Source organism: Haplochromis burtoni, unplaced genomic scaffold, assembly GCF_018398535.1.
Source record: "Haplochromis burtoni strain Fernald_Lab_line unplaced genomic scaffold, NCSU_Asbu1 Contig_452, whole genome shotgun sequence".
In the NCBI taxonomy this organism is placed as follows: domain Eukaryota; kingdom Metazoa; phylum Chordata; class Actinopteri; order Cichliformes; family Cichlidae; genus Haplochromis; species Haplochromis burtoni.
Window position 1 is genome coordinate 307,599 of NW_024582813.1, and position 25,048 is coordinate 332,646.

General features: G+C 42.0%; 2 protein-coding genes across 13 annotated transcripts in view; both read right to left on the reverse strand.

Moving 5' to 3' along the window:
* rgs12b (regulator of G protein signaling 12b) overlaps nucleotides 1-7,742 on the reverse strand; it is a 43,471-nt gene extending 35,729 nt beyond the window's left edge. For 4 of the 6 annotated variants that reach the window (XM_042213549.1, XM_014341310.2, XM_014341311.2 and 1 more), the window contains exons 1-4: nucleotides 7,590-7,741; nucleotides 5,268-6,564; nucleotides 4,897-5,136; nucleotides 3,678-4,652 (exon numbers count right to left, since the gene is read on the reverse strand). In XM_042213549.1, the coding sequence (XP_042069483.1) occupies nucleotides 3,678-4,652; nucleotides 4,897-5,136; nucleotides 5,268-6,329 (2,277 nt within the window). In that variant the 5' untranslated portion in view covers nucleotides 6,330-6,564; nucleotides 7,590-7,741. Of the gene's footprint in view, nucleotides 1-3,677; nucleotides 4,653-4,896; nucleotides 5,137-5,267; nucleotides 6,565-7,589 lie in introns of all 6 variants that reach the window. The other 2 variants (XM_014341313.2, XM_014341312.2) reach the window with 1 other exon arrangement.
* Nucleotides 7,743-8,992: 1,250 nt separating this feature from the next.
* Nucleotides 8,993-25,048, reverse strand: part of htt (huntingtin) — a 32,176-nt gene continuing 16,120 nt past the window's right edge. For 3 of the 7 annotated variants that reach the window (XM_014341301.2, XM_042213547.1, XM_042213548.1), the window contains 30 exons: nucleotides 24,880-25,002; nucleotides 24,486-24,745; nucleotides 24,203-24,345; nucleotides 23,866-24,088; nucleotides 23,586-23,727; nucleotides 22,886-23,065; nucleotides 22,547-22,723; nucleotides 22,283-22,359; nucleotides 21,758-21,893; nucleotides 21,543-21,665; nucleotides 21,114-21,321; nucleotides 20,801-20,946; nucleotides 20,486-20,663; nucleotides 20,306-20,404; nucleotides 19,971-20,155; nucleotides 19,722-19,848; nucleotides 19,468-19,571; nucleotides 19,080-19,234; nucleotides 18,839-18,978; nucleotides 18,646-18,731; nucleotides 18,365-18,495; nucleotides 18,116-18,248; nucleotides 17,737-17,892; nucleotides 17,432-17,622; nucleotides 16,558-16,672; nucleotides 15,886-16,099; nucleotides 13,944-14,157; nucleotides 13,575-13,737; nucleotides 12,958-13,118; nucleotides 8,993-12,055 (listed from right to left, as the gene is read on the reverse strand). In XM_014341301.2, the coding sequence (XP_014196787.1) occupies nucleotides 11,842-12,055; nucleotides 12,958-13,118; nucleotides 13,575-13,737; nucleotides 13,944-14,157; nucleotides 15,886-16,099; nucleotides 16,558-16,672; nucleotides 17,432-17,622; nucleotides 17,737-17,892; nucleotides 18,116-18,248; nucleotides 18,365-18,495; nucleotides 18,646-18,731; nucleotides 18,839-18,978; nucleotides 19,080-19,234; nucleotides 19,468-19,571; nucleotides 19,722-19,848; nucleotides 19,971-20,155; nucleotides 20,306-20,404; nucleotides 20,486-20,663; nucleotides 20,801-20,946; nucleotides 21,114-21,321; nucleotides 21,543-21,665; nucleotides 21,758-21,893; nucleotides 22,283-22,359; nucleotides 22,547-22,723; nucleotides 22,886-23,065; nucleotides 23,586-23,727; nucleotides 23,866-24,088; nucleotides 24,203-24,345; nucleotides 24,486-24,745; nucleotides 24,880-25,002 (4,704 nt within the window). In that variant the 3' untranslated portion in view covers nucleotides 8,993-11,841. The remainder of the gene's footprint in view (nucleotides 12,056-12,957; nucleotides 13,119-13,574; nucleotides 13,738-13,943; nucleotides 14,158-15,885; nucleotides 16,100-16,557; nucleotides 16,673-17,431; nucleotides 17,623-17,736; nucleotides 17,893-18,115; nucleotides 18,249-18,364; nucleotides 18,496-18,645; nucleotides 18,732-18,838; nucleotides 18,979-19,079; nucleotides 19,235-19,467; nucleotides 19,572-19,721; nucleotides 19,849-19,970; nucleotides 20,156-20,305; nucleotides 20,405-20,485; nucleotides 20,664-20,800; nucleotides 20,947-21,113; nucleotides 21,322-21,542; nucleotides 21,666-21,757; nucleotides 21,894-22,282; nucleotides 22,360-22,546; nucleotides 22,724-22,885; nucleotides 23,066-23,585; nucleotides 23,728-23,865; nucleotides 24,089-24,202; nucleotides 24,346-24,485; nucleotides 24,746-24,879; nucleotides 25,003-25,048) is intronic. The other 4 variants (XM_014341304.2, XM_014341302.2, XM_014341303.2 and 1 more) reach the window with 3 other exon arrangements.

The following is a 25,048-nucleotide window of genomic DNA, read 5'->3' on the forward strand; positions in this document are numbered from 1 at the left end:
GACACACAAATAATGGTGAAATATTAGCACTAGTGTCCTATTCTTATTCATGAGGAATTTCACCACAGTTGATAGAAGGCAAATATACTTTGTAGGTGACTGGAGAACAGTTTAATAAAAAATAAAAAAAAAGATCATCATTATTATTATCACAGATTACTACTGTATGTAATCATTATCATCTGTTAGTTAACCAACTATGATATGTATTCTGTCAAAGATAAAAGGGAAAGAATGTCAGTTTATCTACAGTTTACATCAAATCTTCCCATGATATAATAATATTAGATTTCCTTTGTTTTTTGGCTAAACTTTAATTGGGTTAATCAGAAAATTTCACTGAAATTCCTTCCATGGTGTGACCTCAGGCATAAGTGGGCAGGCTGCATACCACATGGGCACTAACGGCCTAAGCACCAAATCTCCAGGTCAGATTGCAGCTAGTTGGCCTACTCATTGCATCTCAGTCTTCTACATCTTCTTTCTATATTTCCTGACTCTTACTATCTTTAACAATATAAACTTTAAAATAAAATGTAAAAAAATATGCAGCACTCTAGATTTCATTCATCCAGTAAAAATATATCTGTGATTTCAGCTCTGTTGTTCCAGCCGTCATAACGGACTAAACCTTCCTAAGGAGCTCAGCACTACTAATGATAACTATAAAAGGGCACAAAACATTTGTATTACCAACATACACCATATTCTAAACTGCCATATTACATACAGTAATAAAAAGTGGGTTTTTTGGCTCCCTAAATCGGCACTCAGTCATTGAACGTTTAAGAAACCCAACCGTGTCTGCACATGCACGGGTTGCTGTTTTTGAACTAAATGTTAAATTCCACATGTTACACGGAGGCGTGTGCAATCCTGTGATTTTGCATGCAATACCAGAGAGCACGTGAGTCAAATGCACAGCCACAGAGGTAATACAGAGACACGCAGGTACACACAAACAGTACTAGCAGAACTCCTCTTGAGCAGCATGATGTGCTTTTGCAGTTTACTGTAGCATATTTCACTGACACCCCTACTAAGTGTAGTTCCATGTAGTATTTATTATACCAAGGATACTTAAAATTGTATAGTGTTCATAGGAACACCACATTGGAAACCCACCAATTAGTGGAATAAAGTTAAAACAGCCAAGCTGTTGCACTATGCCATAAACTGCCGCCTAAAAATAACCACATCAGGGTCGTGAACATTTATTATCCAAAGCCATTAGACAATAACGTAACCACTCTGAGTGCTGTTAAAGAGGAGAGGAAATTAGTGCTGTTTTGCCTTCACAAGTGTACAATTAACCTTTTAACAACTGTTGCTCTTTAATCCTTTGAGAACAACAATATTCTGCCTTCTTTCTCTTCTCTTACAAATTGCATCTGTCTACTTTTCTAGTATTATAAGAGGACGCACACAATCAGTGGCCCTGTGTTGATTAATGAGTAATTAGCCAGTGCTGACAGGCTTCAAATGCAGGTAGAATCTGACTGGCTGCTTAGGAGCAGGTCTCCTCTGCATTTCATCATGCGATGACCAGTGGTGTTGCCTGGATACTGAGTCACTTCTGCATTTGTGTGTGTGCGCGCATGTGTGTCAGACAATGCAGATTTGAACACTTAAACGCATATGCAGACACAATCATTCTCACAGGACCTCTGTATAACCCAGTGAGATTAATCCAAGTTTCACTTGTAACTGCAAGAGAGCTTAAAGCCAACAAAAAGGGGGATTTTTGGAGAAGCTGAGATTTAGGTTGAAAGGGAAATGATAAAGTGTCGATCTGACTCACTGGTGCTGTGGTTGTTTTGGGCGTGGTTGCGCCAGAGCCTTTCCAGAGAGAAGAGAATGTGAAACGACTAAATTTTAGTGGAAAATCCACAGCCTTTATCTGCGTAGCTGATCTTGACGCCCTCTCCCTCATACGCACACTCATAAATAAACAGATGCGCTTCATGTTTACAACAGCACTGCTATCAACATAAAAATAACTAAAGCAAAACCAGACACATGTCCTGTAAAAACAATAACAATGTGAACAAGTATAATTTGAGCTTAAAATAAAAACCTAAAACATCCCAAAATAAAAACCTAAAACATCCCAAAATATAGATTGTTTTGTTTATGAATTATAGTAAACAGCAAACTGACTGATATTTTTCAGTCCTTTTCTACCTTAACAAACAGCTCGCTTTTCATTTAAGCTCTAATTCGTGTACACTCACTAGGTCACATTTATCAATATTCAACTGTTTGTTTTTAAATCTAACAATCCAACACAAACTTATTGTAGTAGTATTTTCTGTTACTGAGTCAATCATAATCATAGATGAACAGATTTTTATCAAAAGTCGTGAAAGACTTTAAAAAGAACTGATTTTTCTTTTTTTTTTCGATTTTAGCTGAAATAAATCTGCAGAGGTTTAGTTAGTGAAACAGTGCCACCATGTGTCAAATATTAAGAGTCAATTAATGTTAACGCCTTACTATGTTACATGCAATAGTTAACAAGAAAAATGAAAACAACGACAGTCTTACACAACTGTATCTGTTTTGTTTTTTGGTTTTTTTTGGCTTACCATAATCACCACAGTATCCAAAACTCTGCTTCTCCAGTCCGAGGACATGGTTCATATCCACCTTCCTGCCTCGGTCCTAAACACTTACTCTGGTTGTCCCTTAGAGTCCCTGGGACACTGTTTTCTAAGATATCTGTTGGAGGAAGTCCCAGCCTCCTTTAGTATCAAAACAACTATCTTCTGTACGTTAATATAATAATACGCAACATGTAGATGTAGGCAGGCATAAGTGGCTGTTTTCTATATACGTGCATGAGCATTTCTGTTCACAAGTTGATTAATACTTATGGAATCTAGTCAGGCTGGATATGCAGTATTGTACCTTTTCCTCTTTGCATTTCCTTGTCATTTTCTGAAAACAATGATCAGCCCATCTACTATATATATATATATATATATATATATATATATATATATACCATAAAAACAGGAAGTGTATTTTCATACAACAATGCAACCAAGCTATTTTTAAAATTATGCCAAATAGATAATTACTTCACTAAACCTTAAACCTGCTCCGCTGTTATGCTGTTGATGCCATTACAGTGGAAAGCAGGTGGTTTTCAGGTGAAGGCAGCTATCTGGCTAATGCATAATAAATGATCTGATACTGGAGCAGTGAGGGATAAATAACATATCAATCCACTTGCACTAAGTCTAGGGATAGAGCCAGCTGGGTGCTGTAATTATCCAGTGACTTTCAAAACAAGTTAAAAGTTTTGTATCAAAGTGAAATGATACTTTGATCACAGAAGGAGTGAAATTCTAGGCCTTGAGAAAACGATGCCCACGTGGATTTATAGCCTCAATAAACTGTCGTTTTGAACAGACTCTACACAGAATAAATTTCAACAACAGAGATGTGCGATGGGGGATGCGAGCTGCATACTGGGCTTCTCATCTCGCGGTCAGTTTTAACACAACTCTCCCAAAACCTACAAACTGACACTACACAGCACTTCAGGGAATATCAAAAAGTTATATGACGGATTTGGTTATGTAAATAAAATGAATAAAGTTACACAAAATAACTCTGTTTATCCAGAATTTTACTAAATGTAATACTTTTAAAACTTTCTTAAAACATACCTTTTTCTCTCCCTCCTTGACATTCCCTCCTCGTTTCTTCTCTTTTTCACTTCTCTCGGCTCCTGTCCGCTCCCTGTCTCCTGTACCAAATAACTTCTTAGCCCACTCATCTTTCTGAACAGCCAGCCGGTGGGTGTGGGGATGTGACAGAGGTGGAGGCTGGCTCCCTCCAGGTGGTGGCAGGTGGTCTCCAGGCACCAGCGGGGCGCGATAGCGGTCGGCTGGGATCTTATTCATCGGTGGGGGCAGGGTGCTGCAGTTGGCAGATGACCATCCGTCAGTGGATTCTGCGTAGGATTCCTGATCGCTGCTGAGGCCCTGGAGGTGGCTGTGGTGGTGCTGCTGACGCCAGTCTCTCAACACATGGACTGGTAGCCACCTCTGCGGTTCCACCCCTACTGCTCCTCCAGCCCCTCTCCATTCTCCTCCCCCAACAGCTCCTCCCCGCTTCCCTGATGAGTAGTGGTGTGGGTTGACCCCTCGTGAGTGCCTGACAGGGACATCAGGGTGAGATAAGGGGAGAGGGTGAGGAAGATCAGCCAGGTGGGGGTCATTACGATAATGGCCATTTCTCAGCGTTGGAGGAGGTGGATGAGAAGCTGCTGCTCCCAGAGTGGGACTCCAAGCCTGCTGCGATGACGGTGGGCTGTCCCAGTGGCGCGGCCCAGAGACGTGGTTGTGATTTGGAGGACCTCCAAGGTCAACTAAAAGCACTCTGTTGCTCTTTTCCTCTGGTAAAAAGTTGCCAATCCCACTATCACTGTTGCTACTGGTGCTGTGGTTTTGCTGGGCATCGTTGTCTGGGTCATGGAAAGCACGGGCGCGAACCCCTTCGATGTTGTCTCCCATGTCCCGGTAAAGGACAGAAACAAACTGGAGGAGAGGCTGAGAGCTGGGTGGGAATTCCAAGCAGCCACCTGTGTCTGGGTCAGGGGTACACTCAAAGCCAAACCTCCTGGCAACACCCAGATGGACCTGAGGAAGTAACAGTTACTGAGAGTTTGTCCTAATGCAATACAGAAAAAGTAGCTGCTAATAAATCTTTGGCTTACAACCATCGCTTCGACTAGAACAAATTAGGTTCACCAGATTTAAGATATATGAGTAACTTCTTGAGTACTTGATCACTGTGTTGTAATATTACCCATGCCATTTAAAAAAAAAAAAACAGACATTCTGCAGATATTTCCTTCCCATCAGTTTAAATTGTAACGCTTACTTGGTGGTGACACAGATCTGGGTCCACAATAAACACATGACAAGAAGTCCTTAAACTCCCCTCGTCATCTCGTGCAATGCTGAAGTGCCTATCATCATGGTCGTCTGTAGCTTGCATCGTTACCAGTCCGAAGAATCGCCGGTCATCGGGACAACATGCACTGAAGGCTAGTTTTTCTGCAGGATAGGTGGCCAGGACCTGACCTCTGTCACTGCACAGACGCACACTGTCATGCATAACCTGGTAGGATATAATTAATGCATGTTACCAAACTTGATACCAGGGAAAATATGGTTAACAATAATAACACAATCACATTAAAATTAACACAAGGGAAAAAAAAGAAGAAGAAAAAAAACCTCCACTCGCACCTTCATGAGGACCAATGAATGAATCTTTTGCTCAGCCCGGAGGCGCCTCATGCTCCCTCTGATGGCCTGCAGACTGTCACTTTCTAGATTTGTGCCTGTGGAGGCGAGCTCAATGGAGCCCAGATAGCCAACAATCATTCCCACATTGAGGATACCCTCACTGGGCTCTAGGCCCAAGTCGCCACCATCTCCATCATCAACATCCTGCTCTTCATGGTGTTGAAGGTGGAGATGCCGAAAGTCTGATTCTAGGAAGACCGAATCATCATTCAGAACTTGGGCCATCTCCTCTTCAGAGAGCAGGTTTGGGTTGCTCTGGGAACGTGAGGAATTCCGATATGCTGGGAATTCGGAATCAGACAGCGGACGTGGCTTTGACGAGGACGTACTTACTCCAGGTCTCTCTTTGTCTGAGCTGCTGGAGGAGTGGCTGGAGTTCTCAAAGATCATGTTAAAAATTCCTCCAGACTGCAGCTCTGCCACCACCTTCTCTGCCCGGTTGATGCCCAGCTGCTTAGTGTCCAGTTTGGGTTTGTACCAGCCTCCACGGGCTCCACAGCCTGACCTGCTGTTGTTGTTATTGTTAACACTGTTATCATAGAAACCATCCAACTCATCATCACTGGAGCATGAGTCCAGGTAGGATGCCGCCATTGTGTTGCTGCTATGGTGACGACCGCCGGCAGAGCGTTGGTGGTGTCGCCTGTGACGTTCTCCCTCAGCGATTACTAGTTTCAAAACACCAGAGCAGCGTCCGATCAGTTTGACCACATCTTCGTGTGACGCCTTGGAGACGTTGATGTCATTCACAGAGAGGATGTAGTCCCCGGAGCGCAACCCCACATAGTCAGCAGGGCTTCCTTTCAGGATACAGCTAAGGACACAAGGGCTTTGGCCTGACAGCGTAAAGCCATACCCTGTTCTCCCTCTTGCTACCTCCACAGCCCGTATACAACCCTGCTGAGACTGAGGGAAGTTCAGACCGCTGCCACCGATGGGGCGCCTTTTGCATGACACATCCATTTGCCTGGACATTGTGCCAGGAAATTTTCTCTTGTCCATTTATTCAGTGAGTTTCAATTTACATTTGTCATTGTAGGTCCCTAATCTCTACTAAAGCAAGAACGCAGCGTGCCTCCAACGTCTTCTCGTCAAGCAGCCCTGGCGTCAGATTGCTACGAAAAATGAGCAGCAGTTCAAAAAGCAGCAGGTGGGTGAGAACCCAAGCCTCAGCTTTGGCACCACCTTGCTAGGCCTCCCATCCTGGTGTCACCATCTTTTACTCCGGGCAGGTTACCTAAAGTACAAAAGAACACAACCAAATCAATCATGACCGATTTCTTAACCCTAACATGCTTAACATGTGGGCTTCTACACCAAATGCTCTTGGGCCCATGTAAAGTGTTCTATCAGATCACTGGAAGTTGGGAGGACACAGCCACACCTATAAAGTCACCAGTTCTGTCAGGTCTACAGAGACCCAGCCCAGCACACCTGTGCTGTGCAAAAACTTCACAACTTTCTCCTTTTTCCCCCCAAACAACTTTCGCTTTTGTTTACGTTAAATAAAAGCTCAGTGTGATAAATGTGAGCACATATGTTTTAACTCTTGTTAGAAGGACACTGACATTAGCTGGGACTAGCTGACGCGTTACCGTTAGTTTAGTTAGCTGTGCATGCTAGCAGAGTTATCCCTGCTTGAACAGTGCTGTGAGTTAACACCCCAAACAGCGCGTTTATTACTTTACGCTGAGAAACGCATGCTTCTTCTCAGCTTATGGAGTTACTGTAAGTTTTCTCTTTTTTTTTTTCTTGCCGTGACTCGCTGTTCAAAAGCGCATCCACCCGTGCTTAAACTGTAGTCCCGCCCCTCGATTTCCAGATCTTTGGAATGTCGGTGCGTAACCGTGGCAACGGCGGCGTACACAAACTTTCCCATCTTGTCATTGGCTACTCCAGTTGTCAATCGGATAGCAAACAGTTATGCGGACAAATTGACAAAAGTTAGATAGAGAAATCACAAATAATAAAAAAAAAAAGTACTAACGGTAGACGATTCCACAGGTGTCAGAAACGCAGCGGGAGAGCGAACTCTGCAGCTGCTAGCTTGTTTAATCACGGGGAGTTTTATTGGAAGCACAGCAAATTATCTGTGTCTTTATAAGCAGAAAACAGCACGAAGCGAAAACAGCTGGCTGAAGTGGTTGTTAAAAAAAAAAGTAGGGATGGCTAAGTAAGAGGTGGATGCAGGTCTTTTTCATGTTCCGACAAAGATGTTTGGAGCAGACGGTTCACTCAACACGAGATTAACATCTGACTTACTTGTCGGTGTCCGGCGGTGATGCTCCCCGAGAAGTTTCCATAGTTGCGTAGCTAAGGTTAGTTGGGTAAACTCAGGGGCGATGGGTAAACAAAAGAAAAGGCTGCACCATCTGGCGAAGTAGCCTTAAGAGGAGGAGGACTGGAGGAGAGGGAGGTGTGTTTAGAGTGGGCAGCGGAGGAGGGTGTACAGATGATTGGAGGGGGGACTTTTAACAGCCGAAATGATACAGAATTAAAGTTCACCAACTTCGTAGCCATGTCATTTCATGTAACAGTGCGATCCAGTTGATTGAACTTAACCAAAACCCGCAATATTGTGCAATTTGAACTAAACCAGCCAGAAATCTGCAAAAGTGTGGAGAAGTGTGCAATAAGCTAAACTATAACATCCAAATGCGTTCTAAACTGGAACAAGTTATAGTTCACTAAACTTAAAAAATAAAAGCTAAGGGTGGGTGTGGAGGGTGGAGGGGAGTGCACTCAGGATGTCTACATTTTAGAATCAACTGTCTTCACAAAGCACTGTATTTTTATTTTTTAACCCAGATTTTTTAAATATTTAGCCTAAAAAGTATCCTGCTTATTAGTAATTAAATTTGAAGTTTAACAATTAATCCACAAATTAAAAAAAAAAAAGAAAAAAAGATTACACATATAAAAGTATAATAGCTCTGACTGGAACAACTGGTTATAGCACACCAGACTTGTTGCTTTAATGCTTTAGGCTTCATCACATCTCAGTGTGGCTCCACTGATGTGCAAAAAGAAATGCTACAAGAAACCCCATCAGTTGTCAGCTACTACTCTTTCAGATGATGTGATGTAAACTTCAGCTATAAGAAGCATCTACAGTTGCTTAACACCTGTGCCATCCTGATTTCAGTGCTTCACAAACCATATGGCAGCTGCCTAGTAATCCTGCTAATATCTTTTAATCAGGAACACCCATCTTAATGATGCTGTAAAATAAGAGCATGCTTTCATACAGTGTGGTCTATAAAAAGGAATTTTACTGCCTAGCTGAGAAAAGGAAATTGTACAAAATGTGATAACTTGACCGTGTAATCGGTTAGTTAGTTTTACAGTGTGGACCTTCACATGAGCACATCTCTCAGTTACTTGTGTTCCCAGATTGGCTTGACCGCTTTGTGGTTAATTGAAGTTGGCTGGCAACAGCTTGTTCTTTCTGGATAAGACGAGGACGAGGCAGAGCATTTTAAACGTCTGTCACCCGACAGGTTGATCGTGTTAGAGACAGACACACAAGGGGTCCTGTGGGTACAAAGCAGCCATGATCGTAATATTGTTATTTGCAAACACAGAGTACCTTTAGCTGGTTTACAGTCAGAGTTGTCATCCGTGACTTACAGCTCTCACTCAGCAAATCAAATCTCAGAACGGGGTTACATGTTTAAATAATTTATTTCTACAACAGATCATATGCAGTGATTAATCTCTTTGAAATATTAAAATTAACAAATACACAATCTCTTCCAGTCATATTTTTACAGGCAAATGTAAATAAAAGAGGGGGGAAAAAAAAAAAAAAAAGAAGATGTGGACACTTCAGGTTCTTTCAAAGATCCTGCCTGAAGAAAATGTAAAGAAAAGCATTTCATTTTCAGTCTACCACCTTTAGAATCAGGATTATGGGAAGTCGTTGCCAAATTTGTTTCAAACCACGATTCTCAGCTTTATCCGAGAACAGTGACTACAATATTTTCTGAACGATTTATTCCTAATGTGGAACAAAATAAAGCCTTCACTAGAAGCGTTAAATCAGAGTAACATGAGCTTTGTTGACAGCCCCAAAGCCCATCTCCCCAAATCACAAAAGACCTCTGCATAATCGCATTATCCCCAGCAGGGGTCCCCTGCTCTTTTCCTTCCAGAGACTAGCTGAAAAATCTACATTTTATCAACCGCATTTTTGAGTTTTCTTTAAACGTCGAAAGTAGTGTGTAGATTAGAAAAAGACTTTTCCCATCATCTTTAATTTCTTTCTCCCCACCCCAAGAATTCGAAATGACTTTGAAAGCAGGACTCATTTAGGCTCCTTTAATCTGCTTCAGCGAGGCCTCACATTGGAATTTCAACAGCTGCAGAGGACTCTGTCATTCATTGTGTGAATACATTATTTTCTCATGATCAAAGGAAACCAGTCACCAGCTTTAAGACTGGTGAGCGGTTACACATTTAGCATACAAATCACTGTGATGTTTACTTTTAATGTACTGCAGCACTCATTGCGTATAAAGAAAGCGTCTAACATCAACATCAAAAGAACTTTCTTTTTTCTCTTAGTTTTTTTGTTTTTTTTAAGTGCCGTGTGTATTTAATATTCTGCACAAAGACAATGAATAATGAAGTATTTACTGCTCTAACTGAGACAAAACAATATTTTAAAGCTCAACAAAAAACAGACAAAGAACTCCTGCTGTGACGTGGCACCGCTATGCTACACTTCCTCATCTGTTGATTTGTCAAAGCTGCTGTTGGTCGCTAAGGTTACAAGGCTCCCTTTGGATTGTGTTGCATCTCTTCCACACAAGTCAACCGTACCCATGGAAATACAGTATTAAAGACAGAAAGAAAATAGCCATAATGCTAAGCATGCTTTCAAGCTTTCAGTGTATAAGACAAACATATTCAGTCTTTTATCTAAGGCAAGTGTATGTACAGAGTAACAAAGCCCAGCACACTCCCAGGCAGCTCGAGGTCAAGTCTTTAATAAAACACTAGAAGCTTGCAGCTTTCCGCATTCTGACGATTATTCGCTAATTTTTCATTTTCTTCTGTGCTCGTGCGCGTTAGGACAAAAGAAAATGGCATCACATTATCTTACCGTCTAAGTCCTATCGTTTTTACAGTTCTCATTTCATCATGCACCATGGCTTTTATGTTGCTATACAATTACTTTTTACAAGATATGAAGGTGACTATTGTACGAGGACTGTAAATCACTTCCAGTCTTATTACAACAATAATATAGTCACATCTTACATCCTGAGAATTAACAAAGGTACAAGAAAAAGACAGGTGGAATCATTCAGGTGCACTGAGGAGCAAACAAGACTGCAATGAAAACCAACAAAACAACAACAACAAAAAGACTAGACAGACGTAAGCAAGGTAATAAAAATCAAAAGGGAATCTTTTGCCCCCTCTGCTACTAGTTAAACAAAAGGAAAGAAATGAAGACAACATCACTGCAATTTTGATAATTTTGGTATTTTTCCATGCTTGACAGTTTCCGCTGTTATGTCAGTGCAGATATATGGAAATGTGGCCGAGCGCTGGTTATAAGTTGGGTACGTTTTTTTCCCCTCCCTTACAAACAAAATCCATAAACACCTTCTGCTGGGACAAATTAAACTGCAAAACCAATCCCCTGGGGGGGAAAAAAAGACCCCCTCCAAAAAAATAAACAGATGCACACAAAAAAAAACAAACAAAAAAAACAACTATGGCTATTGGTGCTCATTCTTCCACCTAAAATATTTTTCTATTTAACTTAAGTGTGTGAATGACCACAAATAACTTAAACACAAAGAAATGTACTCATCGACTTCAAGCAGGTGTTTCTGACTTTTACGTGTCAGCCCATTGTCAGCATCCTAACCAGACCTTAAGCACATGACTCACTGAAAAATAGATGCACTAAAACTTTAAATACTTTTCTATTTTTGTTTACTTTACTAACATCACAATACTCAATCCCCACAAGTTCCCACAGGAAAATAAACTCATCCAATTCTTTATTTGATGATCGTCATCTTCATGGGCTTTTTTTTTTACTAAATATCTCAAAAGGTGCTGAGAGGGAAGTGCTGAAGGTGCAGTCATGTCTCAAGGAATCATCTGAGGGGAGCGGGTGGGGTCGGGTGGGTGCAATCTCCACACAGATACAGAAGCTTGCTGTTCCTCGTCAGAGAATGCTCCTTTTACATTTAAACACACAGCCTAATATTGAATTCAGGTTGGGTTTTTTTAGTTTTTTTCCTCAACCTTTTAATACTCGCTCCACTGAATTTGTTGCCGTGGGTTCAGTAGTTCTACTTATCTCATTATCATTGAAAGGGCAAAAAGGGATGAAGCTACAGTAGTTTTTTCCTAATAAAACATTCTGTTCTTACCCTTAGTCACAATTCATCCAGGAATTATAAATAGAGATCTAATTTCTCACCCTACCACACCTCACTTGAAACCACTTTTCTCCGTGTGCTTCCATGCCCTTCTCCGTCTGTTGCCCTCAGAGTGATGTATCCTGATGGACTGACTGCAGACAGCCCAGCAGCTGGTAATAAGGGCTGCCTGGCGAGGCCACAGTCTCAAATACTGACTGGAAAGCTCTGCGGTCCAGCTCCTCGTCAATCTGATGCCGGTAGAAATCCATGGCCACCAGGCAGAACAGGTTAACATCCACCACCTCACTGGAGCCCATTCGGCTGATCACGTGTGGCAGTCTGGTTAAAAGTGGGTGGGTTAAGGACAACAGATCACACTGTCTGCAAGCATCAGCTAAGTTGTGCTGCATTCACGCGTGTGTGCGTGTGTGTGTGTGTGTGTGTGTGTGTGTGTGTAAAATATAGAGAGACATTGTAACAGGTCTGTCTTGTAAGTCTGTGTCAATGGGGCTACTTGTAAAGGTAAAAAAAATAAATAAATAAACACTTACATAATTCTAGTGCTATAGTTTAACTTTTATTACACAAAATGTGTATTTAGTAAATCTCTTCTAGTGTTTGCAAAGATGTGATTTTAGTAAATGACCAAAAAAACAAAGTCAGCTTCAGAGTCACCACACTTCACTGACCAAAACAATTTGATCTTCAAGATCTTTTTGCAGAAAACAGGAGCTGGAGCTCACGTTGAGATTTTTGTTTGCATGCATTAGTCTGGACAGGACCTCACCACTTCAAATACTACTGTAACAAAACACAAAGTAATCAATCGTGGCACCAGTAGGCAAACAACTCCTGTGTTTTGTCAGGTAAAATGACTCTGAGTATATCAGAGTTTCTGATGGTAGTGAAAATGTTGTAAATATAATTATACAATGATTATTTTATGAGGCTTAAATCTATTAAACTGCTGATCATGCTGTCATTTCTCCTATCTCCTGCCCCCAATGCAGGTAACAAAACAACTGTGGATCAGAAGCTCACAAAAAGAAGCTAAACTATAATTATTTGATCACAGTTCACAGAGTAAACTGTTTTACTAAAACATTAGAAATAATTAAAGTAAAGCGTTGTTACAAATCACTGCAACACTGAGACATCAGCTGCTGCTGCTTCTACCACCACCCAGCCACTCCGGTCCAGTCTCCTGCTTGTGAGATCTTTTACGTGGTATGTAAGGATACAGTGCTGAGATCCACTGGGAGGTGGAAGCAGACACAAAGAAGCAGGAGAGGCTCCACATGGCCATGGCCACTGGTGTCCTCTGAGTAAAGTTGGACAATGACAGGAGCACCCAGTCTCGCACCATAGAAGACTGGCCTGTAGCGTGGAGTGTCTGGAAAACCTGCATATGAGAGCACAGGAATAGGAAATTTTTAAAAAGTTGGCGTTCTGTTACATTTCCAGCATGAAGTGGTTTTTGAAATCTGTGTCTGTAAATTACAAAGATCTGAAATAAAGAATGAGTATGCAAGATTTATACTTTATAATGAAAGGTTAACTTTTCAATATAATGCATCCTTGACTCATTGCTCTCACTCAAATTCAAGTGTTACTAACTGCGCTGAAATGTACCTTGATTTACATTTTTGGGAAAATAACAAGAACTCACTGTATTTGTTCCAGTGTGATGTTGTAAATAGGACAATGGGATGTGAAAAACAGTTATAGTGCAGCACTTGTGTGACCAAAGAAATAAATTAAACAACTAAAAGCCTGATGTTCAAGATTTTCATTTTTTAAAAATGTAAACATTTTGCTTGTTTTGTTGATGTGAGTGTACTCGTGTTCTGCTGCTGACCTTGTAGACGACTGTCGCCATGAATTGCGGATAAGGCTGCTGATTAGACAGGAACTCTCCTATGACCTTGTTCATGACGTCCTGTGGCGGAAAGAAGTCATCCAGAAACTGTGGCAGAATCCTGGACACCACACGAGCCTCACTGGGTAAACCCTTCCTAATCCTACAAACAGGAAACACCAGAAGAAGAGCAAATCAAGACTGGAAACAAAATAAGTTACAAAAGAAAGTCAATCTGTTGCGACAATCTGATCATTTTTTAAAGTACTAAACTAACAATCATCTTTCCAACTACCAAAGCTATTTGTATGATGGCAGATGTGTGTGTGTGTGTGTGTGTGTGTGTGTCAGAGTGTAGCAGCAGTGTACCTGTCAAAGAGCACAGAGACCCTCTCCATGGCAACAATGATTGACTCGCTGTCTGGGGCCTGAGGATCAGAATGGGCGGGGCGGCTGGCAGGACTGGCTTTCTCCTTGCCTGAAGAGAAACCAACATGACCCGCCGTGACGCCCACCGCCTCCGATACAGCAGAGTCAACCTGACCTCTAACCCCTGTCACGTCTGAACCCGACGTAAGCACAGCTGAGAAGACGAGAAGGGGGGTGGCACCGGTTGAACCAGTGGGGCAAAGGTTAGAGCGGAATTCGGGAAACTCATATCACAAGATTCAGATCAGAATTTTGTTCATCTCAAACAGAAAATTTGTTAATTTATGGGCGCTACTTTAAGTCAAATTACATTCTTAAGTTTTTTTCTGTAAGTGACTGGTGTTTAAATGATTTGAGGGAATTTAAATGCCATGCTTCCTGGGTACTCACTGCTGTGGCCCAAATGTGCTTCAGTTTGTACATACAGCACAGAGAGATATACAAAAATTTATTCAACCTGTTTGCATTTAAAAGAGCTGGGGTTTTGTCAAGGAATTTGCTGGCTAGCCTAAGCAACAGAACTTCATATTAGTGTATTAGCATAAAGACGAGGGCACGCTAAGAGCTGGTAGAGTTAGTAAGGTCCAGCGTAAGGGTTAGAGGTAGGTATACCAGAAGTACAGTATGTATAACATCTATTACATGCAGGAAGCAAGCGGGTGTACAAGCGTTATGCTCAAAATGAAGTACTGCCAAGTTTTAAAATGCAGTTATGCTGTAATAGAGACATAATGAATGAAATCACTAACAAAAGGTATGCTGTGATTCTTAGTGAGAATGTGTTAGTAGTGGTAGCAAGTGTAAAGAGGCCACAGGTAAAGAGCACAATGCAAAACTGCTGGTGTATTTGTAATGATTCGGTTTCAGATATGGGATGAAGTGAACCCAGTAAACATTTTAATTACAGAATTAGCGCTGCTGTTTTGGACACTAGAAACACATTTTCTTTCACTCTACCTGAGCTCACTATCTATAGCTCACTAATAGCACCGCCTCTTTGCTCTTTACAGTGTTAAACAGACTCTGGCTCAACGTTACACTGTGCTAGCGTCATAATCACTGCTGCTGTGTTATCAGTGCTTTTGTTTAAAACTGGGGCCTGCGTGGGCTTAATGTTGTCGGACTCTTTATTCATACGTTGCTCCTAAATACATTTGTATCACGTTATCAACGTTTACATCATTTAACACATCAGCTCGCTACTATGCCGTGCTTTAAATGAAGCATCGAAGCACAAAAGGAATTTGTGTCAGGATTTTTTTATAATCGAATTATTCAAATTACTTGATGAATTGTTGCTGCCCAATTATATACATATACACAGACCACCAACAACAATACGAGGTGCTTGCTAAAGCAGCATGCACAGTCATTCATAAGTTTGTCAGTTAGCCATTTACTAGGCTTAGAGACCGCTATGCATTCCTCTCCACTTTTAGCCTATAGATTATTAATACTTGATCAATTAGATCCCTCTACATTCTTGTTTTCTAACTGACTATCGCAAAGGCAAATCATTTGTATGTGGGGTATGGGGTCTGACTCTTTGAGGGGGACAGTACACATTACATAATGTTAGTAAGAAGAGGGTCAAGGATTAGTCCGGAGGGATTAAATGGGGGGGAAAAAGCTCACTGTGGCAAAGCATTTAAGTAGAAAACTTAAAGACCTGCAAGTTTATCTGTTTCTTTGAAAAGACCTGATGCAAAGTATTACATCAGAGTTAGCCAGCTAGCTTGATGCTATAGCAGGTTTTGAGTTGCTTGGGAATGCAGCAGCACTAACACCAGTCCTAATTGTGCATACCAGTGATTAAGCCAGGATGCCAGCAACACATTTTTGATGACGTTAAAGTTAGCAGTCATGTTAAAGCCTTGCTTACCAGTATACATGCAGGTAAGCATGAGGCCCAGAGCAGCCATGGCTCTGTGTGGAGATGGCATGTTGACTCTATCCACGCTGAGTTTGACCAGCGCTTCACCGTCCATCCGTGACAACTGCTCTGACAGAAGGAGGCGCTCAAGACCACGAAGCACGCAGTGATAGATGATGGAGGGAGTGGAGTCCTCGCTGGCTGACACCATCACGCCACATAACTAGAAGACGAAGATGAGGAAGAAGACATTATTAGAAAGTGCAAAAGATAAAGGGCACATGGCACTAAATCAAAATACTTTTTTTTCTTCAAGATGCTTAAATATATATATTTTATGTTTTTGCTTTCATTTTATTGTGCAATATGTGAGCTTCCTGCAGCCATTTTCACTTCTGAACTCTGGACAGCATCAGGAGAATCAGATCAGGACACAGGAAGGAGGTCTGCTTCTTGTTCTCACTACAGGAAATACTCTGGTTTAAGCAAGGATGCTGCCTGGAGAGAGCGTGCAGGTGGCAGAATACATGACATCCTCTCAACAGAGGTCAATGTGCCACACAATTTTGTCCATGCTCACATGTGCACAGTCAGACATCAGTCAGACTTTGTACTTTGAGCTAGCAGGGTAAACATCATTTACTGCCCAGCTGTCAGGTAATTGGATTTATTTTACTTTACCTGTATTATTCCAGCCATAAATTCAGCTCCCACATCTAAAGGGTAGTTCTCCATCATGTAGAAAGCCACTGCACACATCACCAACACATGCTGCTGGTTATGCAGGTTCACACAGCTGCAGAATAGAGATGGGCGACACACAGCAAGTAGAAAAAAATCATTATAATTAAACAGAAAAATATACATTCCAGTGGCTACAGATGAATGCCAACATAAAGTAAATGACAGCATAAAGTGTTAATAAGATGCTGGGCTAGAACAGCTTCAGTAACAACAATCTCTGTAACTCCAGAAGTGTTTCCGCAATGGTGAGAGTTCTAGCTAAAACGCAGGTCCAAAACATCCCATAGTTGGAAGACCTGCTGGCAGCAAATGCTACAGCGTGTGATTCATACCATTTCTATACTCCAACCTGTCAGTGATCCTAGAATGCCCCATTGTCATTCTGGAAGACAACACACACGTTATCCCATGAAGCATTTCTATCTTAAAGGTGATCACTTAGTATTAATCTCCGTTCGGTCTACAGATGGATTTAACCCTGCAAGCAACTTGGTGCATTTAGCAAAACAGATACCCTCCCAGTAGGAGGTCAAGAGTTCAGGTTTTCCTCTTAATCCGCCACTGTCTGTATTTATCTGAAATGTAAAAAGCAGCATCTAAGGGCCAACAGTTGCACTGCACTCGTGGTTCCATCGCTGTATTAAGCTGGATGAAAACTAATTAATTCGCAGATCCTCTTACAGAGGAGGAAGGTGGGGTGGTCACACACACTGACATTAGACACATTAGTTCCCAAGGCTCTTTCATCACTTAAGCTCATTAGAAGATGAGTTAAGGTCAACGTCTGCACAGGCATGACATTTATACTCACTGAGCAACAGCCTTGAGGTTCGATAGAAGGTACTCAGAGACAGTGGGGATGAGCTGTTTAGCTGTGTCATCCAGAAGGTCACATTCCAACACATACAGCACCCCATGCAGGGCTCCCATGCGGCTGGGAAGGTGAGTGCTGCGCAGGGTCGTCTCCAAAAGGCGACACACGGGCTCGGCTATTACCTTGTCCTATAAATGTAAATTTAAAAGTTTTATATAGTGGGAGCAGTGGCGTGCTGCTATATTGATAACTCAAACACATCTTGAACCATCTCAGGTCCCATCACACACAGCTCCTCTCACCATGCCCAAAACAGCTGCTGCCTTACAGATGGCCGGCACAAGGTACTGATTCAAGATCTCATCCTCGGGTGGATGGTGCTTCTGCAGCTCCATCAGGGTGGAGAACATCATATCAAACTGATTCCTTTCTGTGAACAGATCTGACACTGCCAGCAGCTACAGGGAAGGACAAGAGTGTACAATCAGCTGACAGAGTAAGCATGGCTCTGGTCTCAGGCTCATTTCGAGCTGCCAGAACAGACATTTTAATATGTCTAAATTAAAGAGTAAAGTTTCACCTAAGTGTATTCTGTCACATCAGTGAAGGACAGTCTACTGGTCTTTAAGATCAGATATTTAGGTGAATGAGTTTTAACTAAGCACATGCATCATATCTCACCGATCGGACCACTTCACTGACGAGGATGGTTGGGGTTCTCCTGTTACTTGGAGAGCTGGGGATCAGCCACTGGCTGTAGAGCTCCAGGAGAAACTGAGAACATGAATGAATATCCACGCCTGCACGGTGTTTTCTGAAAGAAACACAAACAGTCACTTAGAGTGTCTCATCTTAACTTACAGCAAGATGCCTCCTGTGCACTGAAGGAATATGTACACATATGTATAATGTTGTGTTTATTTGACTAACCTAGAGTTTATAGGAGATAAAGGTGGGGAGGTGGGCGCCGGAGTGTCTGCCTCATCTTCTTCATCCTCACCCCACTCTTCCTCCCTGAGAGGCGTGATGTTGTTACCCAACCACACTGAATGGATGGAGACCTGGAGAGTGACATGCCAAGTAAAAAAAAACCAAACATATTTGTTCATAATGTTAAAAAAAGAAAAAAAGAACAACTGTTGCCCTGCTGACAACATATACATTGTTCCTAAAAAGCTCCATTACAGTTTACTCTTTCCTATGTTTCCTACCTGCCCCAGTTTGTATTCCATGTTGCCCATCTCCCTCTCTGTGTTGATCTGAAGGAGCAGTTTCTCATGGCTGATCAGCGTACCTGCTGAAACAAATAAGTCAAGCAGTTACTTTACAAATACATTTTAAGAAGTGGTTGATGAAATGAACAAGCTGAGGCTAATGAGAGTGTCACTGCACTTTTTCTATTACCTGCAGAAGCTGCTGATAGTGAGGGCACAGGATCCCAGGCATGGTATGGGTGGTATGTATGGACGTTGTCCCTTTTTGACACAAGCGCTTGAATCTCTCTCTCCACCTCACCTCTAATCACTGCAAGTTTCCTTCCAAACCTGAGCATAAACATTAGCAAAAGGGTAAAAATAATCTGATCTGTCTGTCACTTGCTCATTTTAGGCAGCTGCACAGTTACAAATATTAGAACCATAACTACCGTGTTTCCAGGGCTTTTAGGCTCTTGTTGCGAGGCTGCTGTTCCAGACAGCTAACTGCTGGGTTGCCAGGAGTGGGAAGGGTCATGGCACTCAGCACCAGGCTGGTGATGGCTTGCACTGCTAACACATTCAACTGGGTACGTTCCAAGTCCTCCTAGAGAAAAACAAATAAGAAAGACATGCAATAAGACGGCAACAGATGTATTATCTTTTTGCAAGGCATCATAATATTTAGAGCATGTGCTAAATGACACATGACAAAAATATAGACTATTACATACTCCAATATAAACAAATAGTTCAGTTCATATGAGCATGCTGCAAAGTTTGTACTTCCATAAATCTTTCTTCCCAGTAACATTTCTAGAGTTCAAGTTGTGTGCATACCTCCTGTTGCGGGTCCTCCTCCTGGTCTTTAGTGATGGGTTGGGTGACCAGCACCCCTAGTAGAGTAGCCCAGGTCTCCTCAAATTGAGTCCTGCTGCTCCAGCCTGAACAACCAAAAACCCACACAGATGCTTAATGCATAGGTTTGTTTTTTTTTAAAAACAACAAAAAATGTATACTTAAAAAAAAATGTAATTTAAAAAATGAAAGCATCATCGATGTGATAAGAATGGACTGATTGTATGTTTCTGTACCCAACGTATTGATACGGTAAAGAAACTCTCTGAAGACATCCTTTTCCTGAAGGAAGTCCACAGGGATCTCAGGCAGCGTTGTGCCGAACTCTCCTCCTGGCTGAGGGGACCAGCCCAGTTTCCAAACCTAAACCACAAAGACAGAGCATATAAACAGATTTTTTTTTTTTTAAAAAAAGAAGAAGAAATAGATTTTAATTATGTGTTAAATTCAGTTACCTACTGGCACAACTTCTTTCAAAAACTCACCAGTGGAGGTACTCTGGTGTAGCTGTTGACCAGAGGAAGCCGAGACAGACTGATAACAATGTTGCGCAATGTTGGTGTGAGAAAAGTGGGTAAAATGGAGTTTCTACGATGACCAAGGGAAAGGATGCTCGGCAGACCCTCCACCAGCTCAGCCATGATCTCACATGCTTGCCACTCACACATGTCTGTAACACAAAGACTTAAATGTTATCCTAAGGCTTTCATCTGAGAAGAATTACTCACAACAACAACAACAAAAAAAAAAAGATGACTGCAATAATAAAACTACATGAAACAACCCTGAACTTTAACTCAGTGTCTAATAAGATTCTTACGGTCAGCATGTGCTGCATCCACTTGGTCTCCATCATCTTTTTCTCCTTTTGACATTTTCTTCTCTTGATGCAGCAGCTGGTCACCAGGACTCACAGCCACTGCGAGGGAAAGGTGAAAGACTTTTAATTAGCAAAGATATTACAAAAAAGTGCAAAAATGCATCTTTCTGCTTTGATTACCTGCAACAATAATAAGGCGAAGGCAGTAAATGAGGGAGCAGGTATGGGTGGTGTACTCTGGGGTGGAGAGCTTGTTCCAGACGCAGGGCTGCTGCAACGCCAGACACAGGCAAGAAAGTGCCCACTGCAAGTCCACGCTCAGGGGCAGCCGGTCCTGGAGCAGACGCCACACTACAACCTGTGTAACCATGATGTCACATTCACAAAGGTTTAAGACAGTTGTAAAGAAATCAAAGGTTGTGCAAAGCAGTCATATCATACTAATTTGACATGGTCTTCAAGCTTTAATTTTCTCAAATCAAATCAGTCGTTTACCTCAGTGGCAGTGCAGGTGAAGGTGGTGATGAGGTGCTCCTTGTCTGAGGGAATATGTAGTGAAGAAGGGAGCTGGCTCACACTTAGCAGGTATTGAGATAGTGCTCTACAGAGTGACAAAACTCTGGGGTAGAACCCTGGTTCATCTGAAACATACGGTAAAGAATTTAGGAAAATAATGAATCAAAACTTTATTTTGAGCTAAATTTAATTAAAAGACTCCAGTGAACAAAAACCCAGACAGAACAGATACTTGTGGGGGTTTTTTGCTAACTTTTTTCTGATCCATTTTCCCCCTCCTTCCCAGTCTCACCATACACATCACCCAGCTGGTCCCAGTAGGGCTGGGGTTGGGACGGTGGCAGAAAAGACTGGTGAGGTGCAGGAAGTGACCCGGTGACCCCTGCTAGTTGTTCGAGGGTCACCTGCAGCGCTGTCTCCAACAAAAGTGACCCCTGACCGCGTGCTAACCGCTGCATTCCCATACTCAAGCATGGACAGAGAAGGCTTAGATTGAACTCCTGGGTGGAAAAAAAAAGGACAGAATTCCAGGTTCATATGCGAAATCCTAAAAAAAATAAAATAAAAAAGCCCTAATATACAGGAATTTACATATTTAAGATTTTTTTTATCATCACTGTGGGCTAATGTTTGCGCACTGGAGCACCAATGTGTCTGGATGCTTCTATTATGCAGATGATAAAATTTAAGTGCATAATAAGACAGTGTGTACGTTCTTTACCTTGCAGCTCATGACACTGAAGAGATCAGCAGGAGGTAGTTTGGTAAGAAGTTCTGTCATCTCCAACAGGGAAACATCTCCACGGAGACAGCACTGAGACTTCACCAGAGCCACATACCACTCCTAAAATCAAACAAACAAACAAACAGGTAAACAGATGGTCTGCACAGTCTGACAAACCTGGATTATTAGAGTCATCAAGTCTAGTTCCTCACCTTGTCTGCAATGACCAACTCAGGAGCGGGCGGAGGATCCCCGTCCAAGGGATGTGATGTCACTGGAGGAGTGGGACTGCTTGTGTCAACAACAGTGGCTCTGAACCTGTCCAGCAGGGAGTAGAACCTCTGATGTCTGGGACAGAAATAACCAAACAAAAAAAATTTACAATTTAAAAAATAAATAAATAAATTGAAATTTGTTTTTAGTTAACATATCGATATAAGAACCTGCAGATTCAGTACAGCCCTCTCAATAACCTACTGGGTAAATTAACTCAACACGAGATAATGCACACAAATTAAAATGCGATATTTGGGAAATCCAAACAACATACAATTCCTCAGTCTATCCTTTCAATGTGGTCTGAACAGGTGACTAATCCAAGGGCAAAACTAATTTCAACAGGCACAAAAAAAAAAATAAAATAAAATAAAAAATAAAATAAAATAAAAATCACACTTAAAACAAAAATACAAACTTTGGGGTAGCTCTCATAATGGATGCAGTACACAAGGTTTTACCTCTGAGCTAAACCACTGTTCTGGAGATATTCTTGGATCCTATCCAGTTCCTCCACAGGAAGCTGTGCTATGCTGTTCTGAAGGGTGAAAGAATGAACACAATCAGGGTTTTTAAACATACAAAAAGTTTGACTTTAACAGTTCTTCCCATCTGATCACTTTAAAATTCGAGAACAGGTCCCAAATTGGACCGGGAAAAACATAAGAAACATGTTCAGCTTTTAGGTGCACTTCCAATGAAATACACACTTTACTAAAACGTACCTGTAAGGTCTCAGCCAGCAACATCTCTACCCTGCGACACGCCAGTGTGTCCACCATGCGAGCCAAAACGCGAAAGGGTGTGTTAAGAAGCTTGTCAACATATAGCATCAGTAGAGATCCAGACTGACTAAGGTGGATGCCTTCCAAACACTGTAAGGTCTTTTTCAACATGGTAGGCTACAAAGACGAAGAGAACGAGATAGTAAGGGAGGGCAGTGGGGCATGAAATGAGTAAAATGCAGGGACAGGGAAGAAAGATAAATTGAGAATTAAAAAACAAAATAAAAATTTCCACCAGGTAGTCAAGAGATTAGAAAGATGAATAGGATGTCATCTTACAGTAGTGAGGTTGTCACAGCGGGATTGGATGGCCTGGATGAAGAGGCCACTGGCAGCAGAGTTGCGGTGGACAGCACTTATGAAGTCCTGCACTGGCGGCTCATGGGAAAGGCTGATGAGGTCACGAACATGATTGACAATCAGCCAGGTGAGATGCTCCGAGTCATGGAGATTCTGACACTACAAAGGTAAGAAAAAAAACAATGCTTTTATTATGTAAATGGTAAATGGCCTGTATTTATATAGCGCTTTTTACTAGTCCCTAAGGACCCCAAAGCGCTTTACATATCCAGTCATCCACCCATTCACGCACACATTCACACACTGGTGATGGCAAGCTACATTGTAGCCACAGCCACCCTGGGGCGCACTGACAGAGGCGAGGCTGCCGGACACTGGCGCCACCGGGCCCTCTGACCACCACCAGTAGGCAACGGGTGAAGTATCTTGCCCAAGGACACAACAACCGAGACTGTCCAAGCCGGGGCTCGAACCGGCAACCTTCCTATGTAAAGCACTTACAAATCTAATTTACTTTTGCTCATTAGTGTTTTGAGATTTAAATATTGTTCTTCATAGATAGTAAAGAGCAAATATATCCAAATGTAATTTTCAACATATTTTCTAGCTGAGAATAGTATATCGTGATCTATGTATAATTTATCCCAACAGTATGGTCCCATATTCTTAGTAATCTTACCACATAGTCACAGAAGAGGATTACAGCTCCCCTGCGTACAATCTCTCTGTTAACCATTGCTAACTGGGACTCAGGCTTGTCCTCTTCACCTTCCCCTGAGGAATGAGGGCTCAGCAGCTTTGTGGATGAGAGACTGTGTCGTCTGATAAAAAGAAAACAAGGCACAGTTTTAAAAAGGAGAGTTTTTCCTCATTTTATATCCTCATTGACTCATTTATAATAATTAAAAAGTGCACACAAATACACCTGACCCCAGTTAATCCCCTCGCACTGTTCTTACCTGGGTGTCTGATGAACCTCAGCCCACCAAGAGTAGTTGGTGTAGTTAATGATGAGAAGAACTTGGCACCAGAGGAGCACAAGGGATGGGTGGGTGGTGATGAGGCACTGTACCATGCTGTTCAGACCTTCTAAGGGGTAGAAGAGGTTGGCCTCTGTGGCTGTCTGTCCATTCTCACCCTTCAGGAGACGGCTGGCTGCAGCTGTGATCCTGCGAAACATTCCTAGGAGGGAACAAAAATGAAAAATAGGTAAAAGAACTTAATCTGAATTATATTTGATATATTATTTTTAAAATATCATACAGTTTGTGCATTTCCCAGATTTTACATGCTTACCACTTTTGAAAACGTGTATGAGACACATGAGCAGCGTGCCCAGCTGCTGGCAGTAGAAGGTGTGCTGCTGCTCAGTGATCTCCACTTTAACCTGCCTGGTTGAAATGTCATCCAACAACACACCTACAAGCTGGAGAAGGAATCTAGATGGGAGGTGGAAAAGAGAGAAGTGAAAGAAAGTAAAAAGGCAAGAAGAGTTAGACCCTTGGAGGCAATCTGGTAGCTGAGAAAACAGAGCAGAGTAGAAACCTTTCTCAGCCTGTTAAAGATAGTAAATAATAACCTGGCAAATGTTTCCTCAGGTGGAGCCTTTGGCGTTTCACCATTAGTTTCCTGTTTGTAGATTGTGTCAGCAGCAGGCGGGTCGTTTGGGGAGGGGCTATGCTGATGCAGGCGGCGGATAGCGTGGCAAGAGAGGAGATTTGGAGAGAGTGCCAGCTCATGGACACGGGAAAGCACAATGTCTTCAGTGGACTGCGAGACCAGTACCCTAAGCACTGCCAAGATACCAGATACCCACAGCTGGACTGTAGCTACAGATGCCTGCAAGAACCAATGTCAGATTTCACATCAAATCTTACCTTTTCCTGTTTTTTTGGGGTTTTTTTTAATAAATCAGTCACTGAAAAACTAGAGAAATTGTGAAAAAGTGCACGCTATGTGATGAGATGTCTCACCATGGTGGCTGGGATGGTGAACATACTCTTGAGCAGCATGTCAACAGGTCTGAGAGAGGAGGGTGCCACCGTCTCAAACAGAGTGTTTAATACTCCTAATGCCTCTGGAGAGTCCAGATGCATCTGTGTAGACCAAACATACAAATATGCTTACTGAAACAAACAGAAA